Raw genomic sequence first — 13241 nt, forward strand, 5'->3', positions numbered from 1 at the left:
GCCCATACCCATAATTCAATGCCTGGGGAAGGTGAAAACCACTTTCCCCACCCTCTGGAGGCCCTCTGGAGGCTGGAAACGGGCCCACCAGTCGGCTCGTGTTTTGCCCTTCCCGGGCTCCAAAGGCTTCCCTGGAGTCAGCGGAGAGTCAAAATGCCCTCCCCATCCCCCTGGAGGCTCTCTGGAAGCCAAAAACACCCTCCCAGAGCTGTGCTAGGGCAATGGCTCACGTGCCAGCAGACATGGCTCCGCGTGCCACCTGTGGCACCCATACCATAGGTTTGCCATCACTGTAATAGGTAAACTCCTACCTGAAAGAGGCAGCCAAGCCAAGCGCTTGAGGATAAGATGTCGCCCAGCCTGGTGCCTCTGCATCCCCACGAAGACATTCGGTGTTCCAGTTGTAGGGCCCAATACCCAAACGGGCAATAGGTGGGGCTGGTCCATTTCCCAGAGCTCCGCCTCTCGCCATCTGTGAACAGAAAGCCCATACAGTGAATGGATAACTATAGTCAGGCCCTCCTCGGATGTGGTTTGATGGATGAAGACAAGCAGACGGGTCTTCAAAAGCCCCCTTGACCCTCACCTCCACCCCAAACCACTCAAGAGGCTTCTCGTACCTGCAGGATCATCTCCTCCGTGGTCAGCCTGTTGACCAGATCATCCACTCGCTCCTCCCAAGACAATGTGGGATCCCTGAAGGGGAATTCCCATCCCCAGCAGAGCCCAGCCAACAGCAATGAGGCAGCAAGGCGACAAAAAGCCATCATTTTATCTGCAACCGAGAAAATAGCAATAGCACTACGAGTTATATATCGCTTTATATTGCCTTTGTTTTTAAAAAAGGATGTTATCGAGTAGTTTTAAAAATTATCGTATATATGCCGCCCCGAGTCCTCGGAGAGGGGCGGCATACAAATCCAATAAAATAAAATAAATAAAATAAAAATAAATTACAATGGTTCTCAACCTTTCTAATGCCATGACCCCCTTAATACAGCTCCTCATGTTGTGGTGGCCCCCAACCATAAGTCTAGCGTCAATTCTCCCAACAGAGCTTTAAGCTGATTGGCAGGAAAGTCAGAGGGACACCCCCACTGTAAACACCTGATTGGTCGGATTGTAAAAATATGTCCCAAGGCGAATAGAATAGAAGCTTTAGTTCCTAACACCATGGGAAATTTGTCTTTTTCCATGGTCTTGAGGCGACCCCTGTGAAATGGTTGTTCGACCCCCAGGTTGAGAACCATAACATACAGAAAAAGAGCAAAAAAGGAAAAAGGAAAAAAACATATACATATATACATAAAAGAACATTCACCAACCTATACCAAAAAACCTAACAAACCACATAACTTGGCGAACCAATTAATATCTAATTATTCTTCCTTCAGCAGTCGAATGTATCATTGTATTTTTACATCATGATTATTCTTATTTTCATACTGTAAGAAATTTATTATAGAAACATAGAAACATAGAAGACTGATGGCAGAAAAAGACCTCATGATCCATCTAGTCTGTCCTGATACTACTTTTTGTATTTTATCGTAGGATGGATATATATTTGGACATAATTATATCTGTTGCAATCATTTATTTTAAATTTTATCCATATTCAATTAGTTACATATCTATTTATCTGCCTGTAAAACCCCTCATTTCATTTTGTTTTTGCGATCCAACTAATAACATTTTGCCCAAATTTTATAAAAACCGGTTTCCTCTTTGTCTTTCATTTGCATAGTCTGTTCGTTTCTGCACATTCTAAAATCTTATTTACAATTGTTAGATTACTAGGGACTATTTCTTTTCTCCAAAGATATGTAATCCTGCCTGCCACCAGTATAAGTATAATGATATACTAGTTGTTTTTATTTTCATCCATAATGCCTAATAAGAACAGTTATTGTTTTAACTCTATTTTTTTGTGTTGTAATCTTGGTTAACCATCTCTCTGCTTCATATTGCTTTACAGGCCTCTCTAAGTGGTTTACAGAGTCAGCACATTGCTCCCAATTAAGTGTCGTACCACATGACAAATGTATATTTTATTTTATGTATGCTGAGAACATATGCACCAAGACAAATTCCTTGTGTGTCCAATCATACTTGGCCAATAAAATTCTATTCTATTCTATTCTATAATCTGGGCCCTCATTTTACTGGCCTCGGAAGGATGGAAGGCTGAGTCAACCTTGAGTCGGTGAGGATCGAACTCCTGGCAGTGAGCAGATTTAGCCTGTGTAATGATGCTTTCTAACCACTACATTGTCACAGCTCAATGCATGGTGAGTTTGTGGTGTGGGGGAATGTGCCTTTGAGATGGGTTTTCACCCAGATAGGGGTGTTATCTTTATTTCAGTTGCATATCTTGGAAGTGGCTTGATGTTCCTTTCTTCCAAGATGTTCTTCCTACTTTCCATTCCAGCCCCCACCCTTGTAATCCCATCTAAGAACTAATTTCTACAGGAAACGTCACAAAGGTCTACACCAGGGGGTCTCCACTTTTTCCAAAGGCCCTTCATCCTGGAATGGGCATAGCATTTAGACTTACATACTGCTTCGTAGTGCTTTTACAGCCCTCCCTAAGCCAGTGTTTCCCAACCTTGGCAACTTGAAGGTATCTGGACTTCAACTCCCAGAATTCCCCAGACAGCATTCGCTGGCTGGGGACTTCTGGGAGTTGAAGTCCAGATATCTTCAAGTTGCCAAGGTTGGGAAACACTGCCCTAAGCAGTTTACAGAATCAGCATCTTGCCCCCAACAATCTGGGTTTTCATTTTACCCACCTTGCAAGGATGGAAGGCTGAGTCAACCTTGAACTGATGGTAAGATTTGAAGCTGCTGAACTACAGCTAGCAGTTAGCTGAAGTAGCCTGCAGGGCTGCACTCTAACCACTGCACCATCCCAGCTCGAGGAATGAGTGTTTCATGATTTATTAAGAAAAGCCCAAGGGAGATTCGAGACCAGCTTCATTTATTCTGTGCAGAATGGTTGAATTCATCCACCGTATCCTTGCCTACACAATTCAAAACCAGCTTTTGTTTCTCCACAGCTCACTGAATTAACCACAAATGATTGGCTCTGAAAATTATTTTTGCAGAGGGGCGGAAAGGGGTGGCATACAAATCTAATAAATAAATAAGTAAATAAATAAACTATGAAATGACGTAAATGAAGTCACTGGCTTGCAATCATGCTAAGTCAATATTAAACCACATGATAGCTCAATCTACATTGTGATCTCAGCTCATTATACCAACCATGACAAAATGACACTATGTCATTGTGCAGTAAACCATAATGGATTTTGATATGGCCTTGATATGTGAACCTAAGCACTGTGATTTCTTCAACAAACTACACCTCATTGCAATTTATGAACCTAGCCAAGAGTCACACAAAGAGACTGCAGAAAATCACCAAGGCACAATATTTGATATTCTGGTGGGGTGATTGAAATCCAAGATGAGAGGTGGGATTAATGGCAGCCAATCTCACCGGGGAAGTGGGACACAAGAGATGGAAGGATGATGTATTCCACCCTAGCTCTTTAGAAAAAAGAAGGAAGCACGGCAACAATGTGAATTCATCCCAACTGATATCAATGTTCATCAGAACATCTTAGCCAGGAAAAGATAACAAGGTCTTAGCCAACCCAAGTTTGAAAAATGCTATTATGTGTAACCTCAAACAGAAAGAAAGAAATTATATTTGTTTATTAGAGAAATAAATACATAAATAAGACACAGAGAAAAGAAAGAAAGAAAGAAAGAAAGAAAAAGGAAAATTTCCTAACAATTATGTAAAAGCATAGTTCAACATGAATCTATAATGTGATTTGTTTTTTGAGTTGCATTTTGTCCTGCTAACTGTGCTTTACCCCATAACAATGGTGAACCTTTTGGGACTTGGGTGTGAAAAGGATCTGCGTGTGCGTGAATAGTGTGTGTGCCCATATCCACAATTCAATGCCCTCCCCTTGCATGTGTACAACCCTGCACATGCTCACAGGCCTTACGGACTTCCGGTAAGCCCATTGGGCCATTTTTCACCCTCCCGGGCATTCAGGAGGCTTTCCTGAAGCCTGGGGAAGAGTGAAAAGGGCTAAAATGAAGCCCGAAAATCAGTTGGCTGGGGCACACATACATGCTAGACCTGACATAGGGCAATGCCTCGCGTGCCCTCCGATCTGGCTCTGTGTGCCACCTCTGGCATGCGAGCCATAGGTTCACTGCCCTACAAATCAACCCTGGTTTTGTGCAATGTAGGACCCAAACCTATGATAATTGTGTTCTTTGGAGGGCTGCTGATGTGGTTGTGTCAGGCCCAAAGCCATTATGTGAAGTTAGAGGCTTTGGGCCTGCCACAGTTAGCAGCGATAGGGAAATGGAAGGGGGGGGGGAGAGAGAGAGAGAGAGAGAGGGGGAGAGAGGGAGAGGGAGGGAGAGAGAGAGAGAGAGAGAGAGAGAGAGAGAGAGATAACCACAAAAAATTCCTTTACACAGAGTCCAGGGTCAACTGAACAAATGAAGAAGCCAGTGAATCCCCACACCGGATTGGTCCACATAATTGCACTTGTGGGTGTGGGGATGTGAGATGAACCTTAACCTGGATGGGGAACTGAAGTGTTGGAATGACGGCTACGAATCCAACATGCCGATGCTAATAAATCAAACCTTGTGTGGGAGCATAGGAGTGGAATGTGATTTATTTCTCAGATGCTATTTGGTTCATTGACAGGTTGCTTCTTTTGCTTCAGTAGCATCTTCTGCACAGAAATGAGAGGATGCTGAGGATACAGTGGAGATAACGAACCAAGAAACAGGTAAAGTGTTTTTTAAGGACAGAAGCAACATCCTCTTCTGAAGAGACCTCATTTAAAAGCTGTTAACCTGATCCCTGGAGTTAACCCTGGAGAACAGATTTCTGGGATTTGTGCTGATTTTTTAAAGAATTAGAAAAGTTCTCAGGACTAACACCTACACAAGTCAGTGAAAGCTTCTAGGCAAATGAGATTTACGTGCACACAAGGCTAAACAAGATAAGTATCTTTTTGAGGATTCTAGAAAGTCAAAAGCCTACAAGAGAATTCCATAAAGGTGTCTATGAAATCACAACCTGAGTCTTCTTGGTAAGACAATAAAAGTAGCTTGCCGTGACTTACAATTACTACCCATTGAAATAGATAACGGAGAGTCTTTGGTCTAGTAGAGCCGAGGGTGGCACAGTGGTTAGACAGCAGCACTGCAGGCTACTTCAGCTACCTGCTAGCTGTAGTTCAGCAGTTCAAATCTCACCACCAGCTCAAGGTTGACTCAGCCTTTCATCCTTCCAAGGTGGGTAAAATGAAGACCCAGATTGTTGGGGGCAATGTACTGATCCTGTAAACCACTTAGAGAGGGCTGTAAAAGCACTATGAAGGGGTATATAAGTCTAAAAGCCATTGCTATAGTAGCGGTTAAAAAGGCTGGAAACCATAGCTGATTGGAGAAATCTGGGAGTTAAAGCCCACAAGTCTTGAAGTTGCCAAGTTTGGGGACACCTGATCAAAGGGAAAGATGACTTAAGAGATGCACACCTGTTCTTCTGGGCAACCATAGGAATAACGTTAATAGCTTTCTACGCTTGTACTCCTTCTCAGTCCAGTTTGCAGTCCTGAGCGGGATCTAAGCTTCATATGGTTCTTGGAGTGCAACCCATGGATGACTTCCTACCGTCGCTTGCCAGAGCCAGCAGAATAAGTGACTTCCCAGCCATGCAGCCGTGTGAAGTGGTATTGCCCTCCCCCCCTTCCTTCCTTCCTTCCCTCCCTCCCTCCCACCCTGTGGGCTGTGGTTAGAATGCAGTGTTACAGGATAATTCTGCATTTCCACTGCCCGCAGTTTGATCCTGACCAGCTCAAGATTGAGTCAGCCTTCCATCCTTCCAAAGTGGGTAAAATGAGGAACCAGATTGTAGGGCAATAAGCTGACTTTGTAAACTGCTTAAAGAGGGCTGCAAAGCACTGTGAAATGATATTGCCCTTTTCTCCTTCCTTCCTTCCTTCCTTCCTTCCTTCCTTCCTTCCTTCCTTCCTTCCTTCCTTCCTTCCTTCCTTCCTTCCTTCCTTCCTTCCTTCCTTCCTTCCTTCCTTCTTGCCTGCCTGCCTGCCTCCCTTCCTCCCCTGTGTGCAGTGGTTAGAATGCAGTGTTGCAGGATAATTCTGCATTTCCACTGCCAGCAGTTCGATCCTGACAGGCTCCAGGTTGACTCAGCCTTCCATTCTTCCGAGGTGGGTCAAATGAGGACCCAGATTGTGGTGGGCCGATAGGCTTACTCTCTGAAAATCACCTAGAGGGCTGTCAAAGCACTAGGAAGCGGGATATAAGTCTAAAGGCTATTGCTGTTCTCCACCCTTGCAGAACCCAGCGGTGCCAGACCTGGTTCGGTGCCCTCCAGCCACGGAAGGTAACCGACCCAAGTTGGTTAAAGGGTTTGCTGACGGAGCGAGGAGGGCGAAAGAGGTCGCCGCTCTCGCTCTCCCCTCTTCCCCCTCTCCCTTTCCATCTTACCTTCTCCCGCGAGCCCTCCTCCTCCGTCCGGCCGCTTCTTCTGCACCCGGCAGCGTCTGACCGCCTCTGTTGCAAGCGCAGAGTTGTTGCCCAACGTGGATCACGAGACGGGCTCCCCGCCTCTGCAGCCCGGAGGCTTGCGGGGCAAAAGCTGAGCACCCGCCGCCACTCTGCTGCGCCAAACGGCAGCTCCTGCCCGGCGGACTCCTTTAATGCTGACCAAGCTTTTTGGAACAACCCGGTCCCTCCTTCCTCAGCAACTCCGAGGCCGCTCGGGCTTCTGCACACCAGGAAGGGCGGCGTTGGGGGCGGAGGCCGATGAGCTGAGCCAACCCCAGCCGGCCCGAGCGCAGCCAAGTTGCGGACTTCCCCGCCTTAGCTCGCTCGTCCTCCATAGCCGTCGCCGAAATACTCTCCCCGACTTAATCCGCTAGAGGGCGGAAGAGCGGCTCACTCAGCAGCCGGACGTCCCCACCACCGCCCCGTGCATCCTTTAGCCCGCATCTCTCGGGGCAGGTGAGAACAGGTAAAATTGCTGAGCCCACTCAAGAGGGAAGAAAGTACGGGGAAGCCGGTTCAGCTCTTGCTGACTTCACTGAGCCAACCCTGCAGTTTTCCTGAAGGGTGATCTAAAAGAAGGGTTTTTGACCCACTGCTTTTAAAAAAATACCTGGGAAGAATAAAAATAAAAATAAAAATAAAAATAATAGACATGATGCTGAGGCACAGATGATCCACTGGAACTTGTGCCGGAACTACCATCTACCAGTGGCAAAGAACTGGTGGGATCATAAGCCTGAAAAAGTGGTCGAAAATGAGCAAGCAAAACTACTGTGGGACTTCCGACTTCAGACTGACCGAATTCTGAAGCATAACACACCAGACATCCTGATTGTGGAGAAAAAGAAAACATGGATCATTGACATCGCAATCCCAGGAGACAGCAGAATTGAATAGAAGCAGCTAGAGAAATTTGCAAAATACAAAGATCTGAAAATTGTGCTGCAATGACTCTGGCATAAGCCCGTGAAAGTGGTTCCAGTGGTCCTTGGCACGCTGGGCGCAGTGCCAAAGGATCTCAGCTGACATTTGAAAACCACAGGAATTGACAAAATCTCCATCTGTCAATTGCAAAAGGTTGGTTTACTGGGATCGGCACACATAATTTGTCGCTACATCACGCAGTCCTAGGTGCTTGGGAAGCGTCCGACTAGTGATGAAATACGAAATCCAGCATAGTGATCTTATTTGCTGTGTTGTATTGTTGAAATAATAATTATAATGATGATGATGATGATGATGATGATGATGATCATAGTAATAAACCAGTCAGTGATAATGATAATGATGATGATGATAGTAATAAACCAGTCAGTGGTATTTGTGACACTTTTTAAAATGTTCAGTTGTTCAGTTTCATGTTTAACGAATAAATGAGATAACAACAGCAGCAGCAACAACAACAACCTGGCCACTGAAACTACACAGCTATGGATGAAACATGTAACCATGATACCCATTGTTATTGGGGCACTTGGTACTATGTCCAAGAATTGTACAAAACACATCAAGAAATTACAGCTTCCTGTAATAACACCAGTGGAACTGCAAAAAACTGTGCTACTCAGAACATCATACATCTTAAGACGGTTGGTACCTAAGATGCTGGCAACAACCCGTATCAACTATTAGTGCCACTCAGTTATATTTGTGATACGTTTTTGACTCTTCAGTTGACTGAGTTTCATGTTTGATGAAAAAAGAGATAATCATCATCATCATCATCATTATCATCATCTAATAATAATAATAATAATAATAATAATAATAATAATAATAACAACAACAACCCAATAATCATAATAATGATCATATTATTATTATTATTATTATTATTATTATTTATTAGATTTGTATGCTGCCCCTCTCCGAAGACCCTATAATGATAATCTAATAATGACAACAATGATAACAATGACAATAATGACAACAATGATAACAACAACAATAAAAATGCAATAACAATCATAATCCAGTGTTGGGTTCTGTACGTGGTCTCAGCCAAGCCATGCCATCTCCGGAGGCTTCTCCTGAGCAGGCAACGGTGGTGGTGAAATAACGGCAGGGCTCCTATTGTGTTGCAACATGTTGTGTTGGCAAAAGGGAACTTTCCTGGCACCTGGGCTGGCTGAGAAAGTACCGCAGAGCTGCCTCCAGAAAATTGTCTGCCTTCCAGACCTCAAAGCAAGCCTGGGAAATGAATCTGGGCAGGCGAGTTCTCTCACATTTCTGGAAGCCTCCCCGTCTCTTAACCAGAGACCCGCCCTGGAAAGGAAGTGGGCGTGAGACACGGTAGAGCAACGGTGTCTTCCCTGATAACGTTGTGGAGAATTGCCTGCCTTGAAAGCGTTCCCTCTGTGGCTCCATTTTCAAAACCACCCACCCTTTCCATCGCTTGGCCTTGACCACCACAAATTTGCTCCTGTTTGGCTCTGTTTGGCAATAGCAGTAGTATTTATATATCGCTTCATAAAGCTTTTATAGCCCTCTCTGAGCGGTTTACAGAATCAGCCTCTTGCCCCCAACAATCTGGGTCCTCATTTGACCCACCTTGGAAGGATGGCGAGTACAAGTGCACTAGAGTGCCTTCCGTCCCCTGTCCTATTGCTCTCCTATATCTCCTATTCCTTTCTTCTATTCCTATATCTCTTCTTCTGTTCTTTCATTGATATGTTTTATTCCTATATCTTCTCTTCTCTTCTTTCTTAGATATATTTTACTATGAGTACATCCTCTATAACCTTCATTATGTATTTTACCACGTGTATACCCACTGAAACCCTCATTGTGTATTGGACAAAATCAATCAATCAATCAATCAACCAATCAATCAATCAATAAAATGAAAGGCTGAGTCAGCCTTTAGCCAATGATGAGATTTGAACTGCTGAACTACAGCTAGCAGTTAGCTGAAGTAGCCTGCAGTGATGCAGTGTAACTGGGCCACCTCTGCTCTTAGGGAACCAATGTCATGGCGGTTCAGGCAAAAAGCGCATTGCAGGTAATCCTCAGCTTACAACCACAACTGACCCTGAAATTTCCGTTAAGTGAAACATTTGTTCAGTGAATTTTGCCCCATTGTGAATTTTGCCCCATGATGATGTTAAACTATTTAATACCACTGACAATACTTCTACCCTTCAAAAGGACCTTGACCATGTAGCTGAATGGTCTAACAACTGGCAACTTCAAATCTCTACCAACAAATGCTCTGTCCTACCCATTGGTAAAAAGAATCCAAAAACTAAATACATATTTGGTAAAACTGAACTCGCAGAGGACCCTCACTCAGTCAAAGACCTTGGAGTACTCATTCCCAATGACCTAAGTGCTAGAGCCCACTGTAACAGTAACAGCATTGCCAAAAAGGCTTTAAGAATTGTAAACCTAATCTTACGTAGCTTCTTCTCTAGAAACACTGATTTATTAACCAGAGCATACAAAACATTTGTCAGACCTATTCTAGAATATAGCTCACCTGTGTGGAATCCACACTTCATATCAGACATTAATACAATTGAAGGAGTCCAGAAATACTTCACAAGAAGAGTCCTTCACTCCTCCTCACGTAACAAATTACCCTACTCCTCCAGACTTCAAATACTACATCTAGAAAATTTACAACTACGTCGTCTCCGAACTGATTTAACTGTTGTTCATAAAATCATACATCATAATGTACTCCCTGTCAGTGACTACTTCACCTTTAACAACAACAATACAATAGCACACAATAGATACAAACTGAATGTAATTCGCTCCAAACCTGACTGCAGAAAATATGATTTCAGCAATAGAGTGGTCACCGCCTGGAACTCATTACCTGACTCTGTTGTTGCTTCCCCCAACCCCAAAATCTTCAACCTTACATTATCTACAATTGACCTCTCCCCTTTTCTGAGAGGTCTGTAAGGGGCGTGCATAAGTGCACTTTTGTGCCTGATGTCCCTGTCCTACTGTCTTATTATCCTTTCTATGTACTACGTTCTACTTACATTATGTTATGTTAATATGTAATATAATATTATACTTGTTTGACAAATAAAATAAAATAAAAATAAAATAAATAAATTTTTGCCTTCCCGAGGCTTGAGGAAAGCATCCGGAGCCCAGGGAGGACAAAAACACCTCCCCCCCTCCGTGGTGCAGGAGGTCAACTAGCCACGCCCATCCAGCAACTGGGCAAAGAACCCCTTGCTAAAAGTTTTGAAGCCCTGTCTGTAATTAAAGGTAAGTTACACCAATCAACTTTCGTGATGGAAACTGGTTGCCTGCCAGTCTAAATCTGAAATAAAGATAATTCTATCCAGACTGCAGACTGATTTGCATCAGAGAAGGCAATTTTTTTCAAGTTGGCATTTTTTTCTTTTCATATGAGGTTACGCTGCAGATTTCTTCACTTTCTGCAAGCACGGCTGGGAATGCCCTGGCTGAGAAGGAGTGTTGAAATCCTGCACATTTGGAAATCACCAATGTGAAGAAGGGGGAATTAAACTCCAGTTGCTAGTTGGTTGATTGGTTTGCAGGTATTGGGTATTGGTTTGAATCGGCCTACACCAGTGATGGCGAACCTATGGCATGGGTGCTACAGGTGGCACGCGGAGCCATATCTGCTGGCACGTGAGCTGTTGCCCTAGCTCAGCTCCAATGTGCATGTGTGTGCCGGCCAGCTGATTTTTGGGTCGCACAGAGGCTCTGGGAAGGCGTTTTTGGGTTCCAGTGAGCCTCCGGGGGGAGGGCGTTTTCCCCCTCCCCCAATTCCAGGGAAGCCTTTGGAGCCTGGGGAGAGCAAAACACGAGCCTAATGGGCCCACCAGAAGTTGGGAAACAGGTCATTTCCAACCTCCAGAGGGCTTTCAGGGGGCAGGGGAAGCTGTTTTTGCCCTCCCCAGGCATTGAATTATGGGTGTGAGCACTCACACATGCACAATAGAATGTGCCCACACTCTTTCGGCACCTGAGGAAAAAAAGGTTTGCCATCACTGGCCTACACTATAGATTTTGTGTCATTTTTTGCTATACGAGCAGTGCCAGTGGTGAATTTTAAAGATGAGCATCCTCGTTTCGTTTCCCTCCGAGTGCGAAGTGTGTGTTGCAATACGCTCCCTGGATGCTAAGCGCATGAACGCTGCTGCGATGGGTGCCCAAGATTTGTGCGTGATGGGTGACCAAGATTTTTCTCACATCTTGCTGAGTTTTGGATATTTTGGCTGAAGGAGAATGAGGATGGCGTTACTGCATTGATTGATGTTTGTTCTCTGGAGTAGGGTGAGAAGCCCAAGTTTCATCTCCTGTTGAGAAAAGCCTCGCCTTCAATCTTGAAACGGTCAAGAAATTCTTGGGCAGCACTGACTCTGTCGATTTTGTGCACTTCAATAAGCATCTTGGGCACCCATGGCAGCAGCGTTCATGCAGCGCGCACTTCGCGCTTTGAAGGAAATGAAATGAGGACGTTGATCTCTAACCTTCACCACAACGCCAGTCAATGATCTACTGATCCCTGGCACTGCTTGTTCTCTTCCACTGGCTTCCGGCTACATGATAGTAATACCAACTTCCCAGTAATGGACAGCGTAAATTTTTACTGCCACGCTGTGGGTGTGGCTTATTTTGTGGGTGTGGCTTAATGGTCATGTGACTGGGTAGGAGTGGCTTGCCAGCCATGTGATCAATCGGGAGTGGCTTGAACGATCATAGTTCAAGTGAACTGTTAAGTCCTCGACTTACAACCTTACCAGTTTCGCTTGCTGGGGTGACAATTTGCTTCGCGTTTCCTTCGCTCTCCTTCCTGGGTCATACCTCCCCTGCCTCAGGCTGGGAAGCTAGGTGAATGGTTGCTGCTAGAAGCATAAATGCTGCCAGTGCCACTTCCACCCACGCCTTCTGCTTGCACCTCGGGCAGGAGGTGGCCGTGTGAAGCTGGAGGGGAGCCAGGCAGGAGAGGGGGAAGCTCGTCCGAGGCCAGGAAGGAGGAAAGAGGAAAAAAGCAAGGAGTGCAGACGTAGCAGCAGCGAAAAACAGGAGAGCCAAGCGGAGACCAGTAATCCAGGAAGTGACAGCTGCCAATCAGCTGGAGCTGTGCACGCATCTTCATTTCCGCCAGTGGAACTGCGTTCCACCCCGTCCTGCCTGCTGCCCACCCCTGCAACTTCCCCTGCGAATATTCCCTGTGAGAGCTACATGTTTTGTAACCTTACTTTCCGGATAATCCTCGTACATAAACACTTCCACTTGGTTTTCTCCACGGCAATATGGAAGTTATTTCCCCTTGAGTTTTCTAGGGGATTTTCCCCCTTTCCAGTCCAGCCTTCAATCCTGGAAAGGCCTCCTTGTCCACCATGGGGCTCTGCTCAGCTTTTCTGACCTCAGTCAAGGTTTATGGGTCAGTTCCCCCCAGAATGTCTTTGGATGTCTTTTTTCCTTCCATACCTTTCCCTCCCCTTGATTCAGTCCCAAGAACACAACGATATTTATGAAAAGACAGACCGCTGTTTTATTGGATTCCTTTTTACAGTTTCTTTTTTTTAAAAAAACTTATTGCAGATAAAATACTTGAATTTTAAAACAGTCCCAAGTATCTTAAAAAGTCCTAAACCATAATACGGTAATCCTAGTATCATTAT

At 44.9% G+C, this 13241-nt stretch overlaps 1 protein-coding gene across 1 annotated transcript in view; it reads right to left on the reverse strand.

Annotated features, from left to right (window-relative positions):
* LOC139174189 (uncharacterized) overlaps positions 1-6977 on the reverse strand; it is a 41037-nt gene extending 34060 nt beyond the window's left edge. The window contains exons 1-3 of the mRNA XM_070764382.1: positions 6559-6977; positions 621-775; positions 312-472 (exon numbers count right to left, since the gene is read on the reverse strand). Coding sequence (XP_070620483.1) covers positions 312-472; positions 621-770 — 311 coding nt within the window. The 5' untranslated portion in view covers positions 771-775; positions 6559-6977. The remainder of the gene's footprint in view (positions 1-311; positions 473-620; positions 776-6558) is intronic.
* Positions 6978-13241: the final 6264 nt, after the last annotated feature.

The sequence above is a fragment of the Erythrolamprus reginae genome, chromosome 11, assembly GCF_031021105.1.
Source record: "Erythrolamprus reginae isolate rEryReg1 chromosome 11, rEryReg1.hap1, whole genome shotgun sequence".
NCBI classification, from domain to species: Eukaryota; Metazoa; Chordata; class Lepidosauria; order Squamata; family Dipsadidae; genus Erythrolamprus; species Erythrolamprus reginae.